At 45.5% G+C, this 11,619-nt stretch overlaps 2 protein-coding genes across 3 annotated transcripts in view; both read left to right on the top strand.

The window, feature by feature from the left end:
- stap2a (signal transducing adaptor family member 2a) overlaps window positions 1–4,123 on the top strand; it is a 5,580-nt gene extending 1,457 nt beyond the window's left edge. The window contains exons 2-11 of the mRNA XM_031854591.1: window positions 270–341; window positions 418–537; window positions 630–686; window positions 781–932; window positions 1,027–1,158; window positions 1,262–1,331; window positions 2,025–2,127; window positions 2,214–2,309; window positions 2,391–2,519; window positions 2,706–4,123. Of these exons, the coding sequence (XP_031710451.1) occupies window positions 270–341; window positions 418–537; window positions 630–686; window positions 781–932; window positions 1,027–1,158; window positions 1,262–1,331; window positions 2,025–2,127; window positions 2,214–2,309; window positions 2,391–2,519; window positions 2,706–2,761 (987 nt within the window). The 3' untranslated portion in view covers window positions 2,762–4,123. The remainder of the gene's footprint in view (window positions 1–269; window positions 342–417; window positions 538–629; window positions 687–780; window positions 933–1,026; window positions 1,159–1,261; window positions 1,332–2,024; window positions 2,128–2,213; window positions 2,310–2,390; window positions 2,520–2,705) is intronic.
- A 998-nt stretch (window positions 4,124–5,121) lies between these two features.
- Window positions 5,122–11,604, top strand: sema4e (semaphorin 4e). 2 transcript variants are annotated; one of them, XM_031855108.1, is made up of 15 exons: window positions 5,122–5,428; window positions 6,524–6,837; window positions 6,992–7,137; window positions 7,600–7,662; window positions 7,750–7,848; window positions 8,006–8,105; window positions 8,193–8,303; window positions 8,445–8,596; window positions 8,776–8,954; window positions 9,063–9,219; window positions 9,393–9,615; window positions 9,746–9,861; window positions 9,976–10,133; window positions 10,213–10,265; window positions 10,423–11,604. In XM_031855108.1, the coding sequence occupies exons 2-15, from the start codon at window positions 6,729–6,731 to the stop codon at window positions 11,079–11,081; spliced, it is 2,325 nt and encodes a 774-aa protein (XP_031710968.1). In that variant the 5' UTR covers window positions 5,122–5,428; window positions 6,524–6,728; the 3' UTR covers window positions 11,082–11,604. The 2 variants fall into 2 exon arrangements, with proteins under 2 accessions (XP_031710968.1, XP_031710969.1); XM_031855109.1 differs by lacking the exon at window positions 5,122–5,428 and adding an exon at window positions 5,436–5,525.
- Window positions 11,605–11,619: the final 15 nt, after the last annotated feature.

Below are 11,619 nucleotides of genomic sequence, written 5' to 3'. Positions count from 1 at the left end.
CCCCCCCCCCCCCGAGGCCCAGTCTCTCATTAAGCTCATTTGAAGGCAATATAGACATGTAATGTGAGCCTGGCTCAGGTGCAGAGTATTGCACTGATCCATGGCCACAGATTGACAGCAGCTGTGGCTCACTTCCTATTCATCTCCTGGGACGGGAAATGGGGGGTGATTTTAAAAAAAAAAAAAAAAAAAGGGAAATATCCATTACACACATGAGACAGCAGTGTATCCTCTCGTTTCTCATGTCTGCTTCTTTCTGGGTGTGACAGGCGGCCAGGCGACTGTGGACCTGTCTGTGCGGGAATTCTTTGTATTTCTTCAATAATGCCAAGGACAGTCATGTAAGTTTCAGACTGTTTATGTGTCGTTTGTGCATCATAGTGAGCTGGCACTGAAACATGTTTGTGTGTGTTACAGTATGTGGAGAAGCTGGACCTCAGTGGGTTTGTGTCCCTGAAGGACGACTGCAGCCGGGACAGAAACCTGGAGGCAGCCAGACTCATCCTACGCATGAAGGATGGAGAGACCAAACTCACAGTAAAGCGTTCACACACACACACACACACACACACACACACATACAAATTAACACTTTTTGTAAGGTGTAACACAGCTGTTGTCTTTACCAGGCACCTAACTTGGAATCAAGAGAGCTGTGGAAAGGTTTCCTCTACTCCGTTGTAGATGTAAATATTCATCGTATGCACGCCTGCGTCCCTGCATCAATCTTTATCTCTCTTGTGCCATCTTTAAAATATTCTCCCCTCTGTCCAATCACAGCTGAATGTGCCCTCCTGTCTCACGTTGCTGCCGGGCCAGCTGCAGATGCTGAAGGAGATGGTGGACAAAGAGAGGTCCAGGCGGAGAAATCGCACTCCCACGCGTGCTCCTCCCTCGCCCCTCTCCGTGCCTTTAGTAGGAGAGATCCCACCGTGAGTTCTCCTTGAGAGGATGCACTGTAGCTGTGCTACCTTTTTAGTGTGTGAGCAGGACTGCGTTCTCATCATTAATGTGTGCGTCATGCAGGTGTTTTCGACCGGTGTCTCGAACAGAGGCCGAGGTCCTTCTAGAGAGACACCCGGACTGTGGCAACATGTTGCTCCGTCCAGGCAGAGATGGATGCTCGTTGGCCGTCACTACTAGGCAGGACCTCAATGGGTAAACACCCGCCGGACATCTTAGCACCACAGCTGCAAATATAGTCAGACGCAACATTCACTGCAAATGTTACAAGTTTATGTGTTTGTCTCTTTTGCTCCAGGTCAGTGTTCAGACATTACCGTGTGACTCAGAGGGATCAAGGTGGTTATGTCATTGATGTAGAAAACCCTGTGAGTGTTTAATACTTGCAGATACACTTCAACACTTATAACATCTCTAAAGGTGGAATTATTCTGTAATTATTTTTACTATTATTCACTTTCTATTATTCATTTTTAATGACAGGAGAAACCTCATGTTAGGGATGCATCGAACTAACTTTTTCACTCCGGATACAGATTCTAATATCTTAATTCATATCTTAATTCATTAAATCTGCTGCCGATACCATTGCTCTCTTTTACCAGATTTATTATCTATATACCTCTGCACTGAAAACATGCGTCCACGACTTACCGTAAATGATGTGACTGATTGCAAGAACACATCATTTTATAATAACACTATTAAAGAAACATAATTTTATGTAAATCAGTCACATCATTGCAGATACCTGATCTCCTTTATTGTTTTGGTGCTGATACAAAACAGGCATATTGGATCGATGCCTCAAGGGACAACTTGTCAGAAGTAAATATAGCTAGTATCTTTACCTATATTATGTTTTTTCTTAAAGGGATTTGTGGGGTGGCATGGCAACAACTCAGCACAAAGATCGTTTTGGAAGAAATATAGAACAGGAAAATGACAAATATGAGTAATGCCTTGAGATGACAACAATCAACAATGTCTCGGGCTGTGTGTAAACAGCCTCAACAAACCAGCTGCTTTAGGCGTATAATACAACATGTTTCCTCTTCCAGATCCCCTGTGCCACACTTCACGAGGTCATCGACGCTCTGGTGGAGAAGACAGCGGGAACTCTGCAGCCTTTCCTGCTGGAGGAGCCGTACGAAGAGAATATCAGTGAGGCGACCACGCAGCACACACATATTCTCAAGATTATTTTAATCAATAAGGCTGCCCGATTTATATTCCGTTTGTGTCCTCAGCATACGTTTCCGCCAATGATGAGAACGGAGAAAGGATCCTCCACACTGCCCCCTCCAGCCCCCTGCCAAAGGCTCCCGCCCTGCCTCCAAAACAGGGTTCGTCTCTGCCACATAAACCACACGCAGACAGTCGCAGACAGATGGCAATAACGAGCACTGCTTTTTGTTCTGGTGCAGATCGTTGGCCCGGCAGCCCCCTGTCCAGGTCTCCGGCCCCCGACCGCCGCATCCTGACCTCACCAGTGCCGGCTTCGCCCACCAACCCGATGAGACGGCTCATCCTCTCCCCTTCACCTCTCGCACAGAGTGAGTTCATGCACATCTGACCTGCTGCAATCCATCCTGATTTACAGTTGTTGTTTTCTTAAAAGGCTCATTCAGTAATCTGAGGAGTAATTTAATAAAGCAATTCAATATTTTTTTCTAGAAACGGGTAAATCTACTGTACATAACAGAGACATAACTTGATGTGTTTCCTCTGTCTTTCCACAGCATTCAATGAGGAACTCAAAATGAAGCTTGAGAAGAGACGAGCCAGTCAGGAGTGATTCACTCATAAGAAACAACCTCCTGTCACACCATACTCAATCTTCAGTGCCAAACCCTTTCTCACCACAGCTATGTATTTATCCGGTGCCTTCTAGGTGGAAGACAAGGGACTACAAATATACAAATACCGCCGCCTTCTTGTAGGGAGATACAAAATGTTGGACTTAGATGGTTAAATGAACTCTGGTTCGCTCCATAAGAGCGAGATTGGCTGGTAAACACTGGATTAGGTTCATAAAACCTCATAAAGCGCAGCCTGCCTTGGTTGGGGTAACAATCCACTAGTTCTTTGTCTACTTTCATAAAGCTGTTTACAAAAGAAGTAGTGCCACAACAAATGATCTTCCTTCAGATCAGAGTCCTCACTGAATCAATATATCTGGCAGCTAAACAAAAGCACTAACGCATTCAGGACCACCAACTGAGCCAACTGATGTTTTCTCGTCTGAGCCCATGTCTGAGTGCTGAGCTGCTGATGTTACTGCTGCAACACTGGAGACGAAGAACGAGCAAACCACAGACTGCCAAGATCAACACTGGAGGCCTGAGACACTTTATCTGCTCTGAAAATATACATAACCGAGGATTGCTCAGGTTTCTGCTCAAGCAATTCTCCTCACTCACCTCATCATCATCACATGTAACGTGACTGTAAAAGAAATATTGTCTGTCACTGTCGAGCTGGCCCCAATCTAAAAAAACTGCACAATCTCTGCCTGCTGCTCATGAGTGCTATTTGTGATTGATAAGCAACTATTAATGTATCGTTGATTCAATGACACTGTTGTGGCTCATTTATGACTCAACATTAACCGTACTGTTGGTGCTTATTTTAAAGTGTTTCCTTATTCTCTCGTATACTGTGTCCGTGCTACTGTGTATGGTGCTACTGTGTATGATGCAATGACTCACTGGTGCTCAGACCTGCCTGGAAACTCCAGGTGATTTCTGTTCCTCTTCAAGCAAATGAACTGTACTCTTATGTGAGACTGCCCTCCAGTGGAATGTCTGTCAACTAAAGGGACAGAAACCTTATCAGCACATCAGTCTTTACAAAGTACAAAACACTGAACCAGCCTCTTGGCTTCATCACAGTGTTGTACCACTTGTCTGCCTTTGTAACACAATTATAATTTCTTACAGGTCTGAAGGTGCTTAAACATAACAGTATGTGTTTCTATAATGACATTTGTTACGCCAATCGGCCAGTAGATTTGTGGCAAACTGTGATTGACTGACTCATACGTGTCCTCGTATGATGAACAGTTTCCTGTATGTTTGTACATGATGTGTCGTGTCTACTCGATCGCTATCAAAGAACAGTGTTTGTTAGATATCAGGGGCATTAAATGGTTTTGCATGGATTTGATTTGTCCTTGTTGTGAATTGATAGGTTGGGCTTAAAAGTTTCAGCAAAGTTTGCAAAAGTCATTCGTTTGTTTTTTTACAGTTTAACATGAAGGTTATTGTATTTTTGTTCAGTCTTCCTTGTTCCTTCAGTTTAGATAATCTACCATGATCTCACACACCTTCGGATACATTTATATTGGAAATAAACTTTCTCCATATTTAATTATTTTTTAAATAGATTACTTTAATCATTACATGAAACAACTACTCTTATTTAACTCTGAAACGAGCCACGTTTCTCTTTATTCCTTAGTAGGCAAAATTCTCTACAATTTTTTTTTAATTGACATCTAATCCACCATTATCTTTTTTAATGAGAATATGGTATTTTTTAAATGTTTTATTTATTTTGTCTTTTGTCTTGATTTGTGAAATTTGTAATATGAAAATAATATAAATGAAAAAAGAGGACAAACATGTAAGATGGAGGGACTTGATGTCCACACATTAGAGCCAAGATGTGTGTGATGTGGCCTGTATACATGCACTGCTCCATAAACCTGTAATAACAGAGAAACAGAATTTGATTGTATATTTTGCAGGAGGTTACATTCTATCAACCAGAAATAAAATGTAATGGCTCCACTATATTTCATAAATTAGTATATGGTTAAGTATAATATTGTGTATAATACATTACACATGCATATATATATATTTATATAATCCATCCTATGCATTGATAAGACACCATGCAGGACAGGCAACTCCCACAACATATCACTAGGTCACGTTAGTCCATAAGTCCTGTTTGTACATGTTGCACAAGTTAAACAAAAAAAACGTGCCCCCCCCCCCAGCTGCGTTTATCCTCAACCTCGACCATCCTGAATCAGCTGTGCCCTCCACCGACGGATACAAGTATACGAGGACAATGCAAACTTAATCAGACCTGAGATCAGCGTCTTACGCCGCCCTTACGGTCGTTTGAAGCGAGTACCAAAAACAACCTGCGGGGCCAGCAGCAGCAGCCAGACATTCAGGTCCTCCTCACTCACCGCGGGACGTCTCTACAATAACGGATGACTGCTGTGGCTTTGAGAGGACCCGACAGAGACACACTGGCTGCCGAGTCGTATTCAGAGACGCTATTTCTGCGGTCTGAGGTCAGAGAACACAAAGCTGCTGCAGCCTTTTCCAACTTCACAACCTTAAAGGAAGTTGCAAGCTCGCGCGCATCGAAGTTTCACATTTCAGCGGACGTCTGGCATTAGTAACGTGTGTGAGGGACTAACAGCCTGTTAGTTAATGAAAAGGTAATGGTTCCCACAAATTACGCTTATTAAACAGGTGTGATTTTTTTTCATTTCTTTTCATGGAAGTCTCCGCAGTCTTGGGCGTGTCAGTGCGCAGGTAAGTGATTAACTTTGAGTGTGTTGACGGTTAACTGCTTGAGCTCGTGCACTTTGCCATTACTTCTGTGAGTGTGAGTGTGTGTGAGTGTGAGTGTGTGTGTGTGAGACAGCTTTTGTTGTAGTACATCTAGTAAAACTTAGTTTAAACAACACATTGTATTCTAATAAACTAAAACAACTCGCAAGCTTGAATTGCACAAAGCTCCGTTTTTCAGACCAACTTGAAATGCCTAAAGCCGAACTGGCCGACGAGCTTGTTCTTGCTGGGGGACATTTGGCGCATAAATGCATGTGTGTGTGCGTTAGTGTGTTGGCAGGAAGTTTTTGGGTGTAGCTGGCTTTTGGCTCCCAGGGCCAAATATGTGAAACATGTTATCAGGGCTGCATTCTCTGACATGCCGCAGCTCATCAGTCAAACAGGCACACCTCTCTTGGGAAAGAAGCACTAATGTACACACCCACTCAGCAGGCTGTAAACTGCTGGATGAAGCCATAGAAAGCAAAGGCCGTTACCGTAATTAAAGGAGAAGCAATAATAGTCAATGGGGTTTAGTGGTAATGACGGTAAAACCAACATGTTTCCTGTGTGTGCAACTGCGCTTGCAACAAAATTGGTGCAAGAGCTCCTCTCTCATCTGCACAGGCCTTGAGCGCTCTCTGTGAATCCCTCATTGTGTGCCTGTGTTTGGTGCCGCAGGAGAGCTGGAGCTGACGTCCCTGCACCCTGCTGAATGCCTTTCATGGCCCTGCATTAACATCACTATGGCACTGACAGAATTACTGCCGACTTTAGCTCACTATGCCCTTTCTGGCTGTTCCTCTGCTTCTTTTATTCTCTCTCTCTCTTTTGTTTTTTAAACAAATTAAATGATTCTCTTCGCATGCTGTCTTCATAGTTGCCGTGTGATTTTTTTTATTTTTTAAAGTCTCTTTTCGGTCAGGCCTCCTACATCAGGTGACCCGATTGTGACACTCGTGCACCGTTGTGTCTTTCAGCCCTCCTCGGCGTCGTTTCTTTGGTCTGTGCCATCCATCTCACCATGGACAGCCCGCTGAGCGGGGCCAGTAAAGGGGCCCGTGCCCTTCACTCAGAACAGACCTCACCACGTCATAGATGCCGCTCGCCGTCTTTGCCCCCTGCATGAGTAACTGTTGAGGGAACAACAAAGCTTTAATTCCTCTTAGTCTGAACAAAAGAGCCATGCATCCGCTGCTGCCCCTCTGTGTCTTTTGGCTGCCGGCCCTGGCTCGGACGCTGGAAGAAGACTCGCCACTGGACTGTGTCCCCCGTAGATCTGTGCCCTACCATAGTGAGTGTTGCTTTCTGTCTTGTGTAATAACCTCGGTTTCCAGTGTGCCAACCTGTGTTGGCTCATGTGGTTTGAGTAAGCTCGGGCATTGGGAAACCGGGTTTCATCACCGGTATATAGCTTGCTGAGTTAATCATTCGTCATCTGCTTTTAGGGGACAATGGCCACCTGTTTCATGAGGAGGGAGTGTTCAACTACTCCACCATGCTGCTGAGAGAAGACCTGGACCTGCTGCTGCTGGGTGCCAGGGAGGCAGTGTATGCGCTCGACCTCAAGGACATCTCCAAGAAACTTGGTTCGGTAAGAGCACCGACGTTAACAATGCAGTTAAGGCCAATTCTGATCGCGATACTCTTATCTGTGAATTTCTTGGCCCAGGGCTAAGAAATCTTTTAAGAGCAAACGTTAGTGTTGTGCCGGGCTGCCTGCGAGCCTCGGCAGGCAAACGGCGTTGCACTATGTTGTAACACCTTCTGCACTTCAGATTCAATCAACACATACGAAAACCAAGTCTGACTCCAGCTGTTACACCTCCACCTCAGTTGCATCTGGAAGGACATTTTACCTGCTTGTTACACTTATATTATTATATAGTAAAGGGTGTAAATGGTTCGAAGGGTTTGCTTTGTGTGCCTTTGTGGCATGTCCTCCCTGCCCCGTACCTTCCAACCGTCAAAGAAAGGCACGGTATATGCCGAAAGATACAAAGAAAAAGACGTTAACTCGAAAAACAGAAATAAAATTGTTTTTTTACTCTTCTAGGTTAAATGGGAAGTGAGCCAACAGCAAGAAGATGAGTGTAAAAACAAAGGAAAAGACCCTGAGGTGGGCCCCTTTTTGGACTTCTGCTCTTGAAAATGTATTGCATATTGAGTCGATGTAGTCATTGTGCTTTTTAAAATGCATTTACAGACTCAGTGCAAGAACTATATCAGGATCCTGCACCAGACGGAGGATAATAGGATGTATGTGTGTGGAACCAATGCTTTTGATCCCGAGTGTGATTACATGGTGAGACAAATTCAGAGCCACGGTGCTCGTTTAGCTCACTTCACATTCCATACTGTATACATTGATGCTGTGTAGTTTATTACATCAAGATGATATTTAAAAGAACTGTAGGATGTACAGACTTTGGGAGCTGCAGTGCCTCTGTTTGTCTGTGCAGTCCTACGCAAATGGAAAGCTGACCCTTGAGAAGAAAGGAGAGGACGGCAAAGGGAAGTGTCCTTTTGATCCGTTCCAGAGATATGCCTCCATCATGGTTGGTGAGTAGCAATACAGCGGATGAGACGTTGAAGAAAAACGGTTAACAATTCTAATCCACTGTGTCCCAATCGGTCATGTCTTTCCAGAAAACAACCTGTACTCAGCCACTTCAATGAACTTTCTGGGCTCTCAACCCGTCCTGATGCGCAGCTCGCCCACCCCCGTACGCACGGAGTTCAAGAGCTCCTGGCTTCATGGTAAGATAGATAGATGTCTTCTTTTGTAAGATGCTATAGGAAGTGTATGCAAGGGCTTCACTCTCTCTTTGAACTTGATTTGCTCAGTAGCTCAGTCAAAGTTGATGTTTTTTCCCCCCTCTCTCTCTCTCTCTATGCCAGAGCCCAGCTTTGTCTCCATGACTCAGATGCCAGAGAGTTATATGAGTGAGGAGGGAGACGATGACAAGGTGTACCTGTTCTTCAGTGAGACAGCTGTGGAGTGCGACTGCTACAACAAGCTGGTGGTTTCCCGCGTGGCCCGTGTCTGCAAGGTAAACAAAAGTTCATCCTGCGTGCACTTATTTTGTTGCAGCTCCATTTCCCCAAAACGACAATAACGTATAAACAGCACTTCCTCAGTTGTGCTCATTCCTCCCTTTCCGATGCTGGATTGTGCATCCCCTTTGTCTTCGTGTTTTTCCACTTCGGCATATGATTTCTGTGCTCCCAGGGAGACCTCGGAGGTCAGAGGACCTTGCAGAAGAAATGGACATCCTTCCTGAAGGCCAGGATGGACTGTCCGGTGCTGGAGTCCCAGCTGCCGTACATCATCCAGGACACTTACTACTTGTGTAACCCGCAGCAGCACTGGAAGGACTGCTTGTTCTACGCCGTCTTCACACCACAGTCGTACGTTTGAATTGACAAACGTGGTTGTGTGTTTTGAGGAAGCGGGGGTCTCTTTCTCTTTAATGGTCTTTGGCACACCACTTGGCTCACATCTTCTGTCTGTTTCAGGGGCACGTCGGACCTGTCTGCAGTGTGTGCGTACCGCGTGTCTGACATCAGCAGAGTGTTTGCAGAGGGGAAGTACAAGACCCCAGTCCCCGTAGAAACCTCTTTTGTTAAGTGGGTGATGTACAGTGGAGATGTGCCCGTCCCTCGGCCCGGATCTGTGAGTCTGCCCACTATTCAGTGTGTGTGTGTGCGTGTGTTGCAAACAAAGGCAAAACTCAAAAGGCAACTCTGTTGAAGGGGGGCTCACGAGTGTCCCAGGAGGAAACTGATTCCTTTTGTTCTCCGACTCTGTTCTCTCTTGTCTCTTTCTTTCCCCTCTTCCCCCGCCAGTGTATAGACAATGCGGCTCGTAAAGCGGGCATAAATCAGACCCTGGACCTCCCAGACCGGACCCTTCAATTTGTCAAAGATAAGCCCCTCATGGACCAAGCTATCCAGCCAATAGGAGACAAGCCTCTTCTGGTGCGAAGGGGAGCTACATTCGCACGCATCATAGTCAACCAAGTGCAGGCAGCGGATGGAGAGAAGTACTCCGTGATGTTCATCGGCACAGGTTTGTGTATCGGTGCAGCACACTGCCACTTCCTGTGTATATTTCACTTTGCTGCTTTTCATAACTCTACATCAGTGATAAGCATCAGACCGCATGTAAATATAGCATGTGTCTGTTTTTATACGTAAAGAGGAAGGCACAATGCTGAAAGCGGTGAACTACGATGGAGAGATGTTCATCATAGAGGAGGTGCAACTCTTCAAGCCTTTAGAGCCAATCAAGATTTTGAAGTTTTCCAACGTCATGGTAATTTAAAAAAAAACCCTATATAACTTTTAAATCACTATTCAAGTGTGCTGTCATCGTATATTACGGTAAAGCACCGACATCAGTGCCTTTGCTCTGTGTGTGATGAAACAGGGTCAGCTCTACGCCGGCTCAGACTACGGAGCAGCACAGATGCCACTGGCCACCTGTGGGAGGTCCTCATCCTGTATGGACTGTGTTCTAGCCAGAGATCCGTACTGCGGCTGGGACAAAGTTGTTCGGGAATGTGTTTTCCTTTCTGATTCACCGAGGTAGGCCGCCGTCCCAAGAGCAAGTGCTGCTATCGGTTCTATCCAAACTAAATTTCAATCCTTGTATCTTTTGCTTCAGAGGACTAATCCAAAGTGTGAAAGAGGGCGATGCCTCTCTCTGCCCAGATGCAGGTGAGTTAGTGCACACTATCACGTACCTAAACTGCACCTGGCAGGGTTTGCATCATTTTACACTCCTTAAACATGAAAGCACCATAACTGCGGTTGATCGTGGGTTGTTAAAAATCGAAATGTGTTTTTACGTGAAGGACCTCTGTTTCGTTTTCAGACCCCGTGAAGCCGATGAATCGGTCCATCTGGCCTCAGGGAAACCTGAAGCTGCAATGCCCATCGCCTTCCAACCTGGCAAAAACCAGTTGGTGGCGGGACGGCAGCCCTCTGACGGCGTCTACTCGCCTTCAGCTTCTACAAGACGGCTCCGCGCTTATCCTCAACGCCACAGACTCCGACGCTGGTCGGTACAGCTGCCTGTCTGTCGAGCGCCACAAAGCTGACGCGTACTCAACTACTGTGGCCGAGTACCTGGTCAGCGTGGCTCCAGCAGGATCTGGCAATCGGAACGGGATTCTCCCCCAGGCCCAGATGGATGGCCCCTCTGTGGCTGGACTGCAGGCCTTAGTCGGGCTCCTTGTAGTTGCTCTTCTTGCCCTTTTGGCTTTGAACTTTTACAAAGGCCACATTCCGCTGCCCTGGAACTGCACAAAGAAAAATGCAGAGCGATCCCAGGAGACCCATGAGCAGGGTGGTCTGGACTCCTACCAGGATGCAGTGAGGTGTGCACCGGCAGATGACAAGGCCCTGGTGTCAGGAGCAAACAACAGCAGTAGTACCAACCACACGGGGAGGGAGGCAGCCTTCAGCGTGGCTGAGGGGAGCGACAGCCCAAAAGTCACTCTCCAGTATATTGATGACGAGTCAGTAATTTGAAAATGACGAGCGGGTTCCCATTCAGCGCCGCAGAAGTTTGAGAAATGACCCAAACCCTTTGTTTCTGGGCAGAACTATTGGATTCATCAGTTCATCTGTAACGTTTGCACTGAATGCTCAATGAGAGCTTAAAACATTCTGAGTGGTTGAAACTTCAAGACACTAAAAGATTCTTGATTAATCAAGACATTTGGATTTCTGCTTTACTTAATGTTTTTACAATTGTGTGTACATTTAAGTGTTTTAGCTTTCTACTAATTGTTAAATCCCATTATTGATTTGAAATATCTTCAATCTAAATATATTTAGATACATCTTAGATTGGTATGATATTCACAGGGAGATGTAAAATAGCTGAAATTGAGCCATTTCATTTCTAACCACTAGCTGCCAGGACTTTGTGTTATTGTATTAAACCTTTTCTACCTGGTCCTCGAGTTGTTTCAGTGTATCGAAATATTGCCAACAGGGTTTACTAGTTTTCAAACAAGACTGGACTTGCCAAGAATGTGAAGAACAGATGTGGAAGACACCTGAA

Source organism: Anarrhichthys ocellatus, unplaced genomic scaffold (genome assembly GCF_004355925.1).
Source record: "Anarrhichthys ocellatus isolate YVR2014 unplaced genomic scaffold, GSC_Weel_1.0 scaffold15, whole genome shotgun sequence".
NCBI classification, from domain to species: Eukaryota; Metazoa; Chordata; class Actinopteri; order Perciformes; family Anarhichadidae; genus Anarrhichthys; species Anarrhichthys ocellatus.
This window is presented reverse-complemented; position numbering and strand designations above follow the sequence as displayed.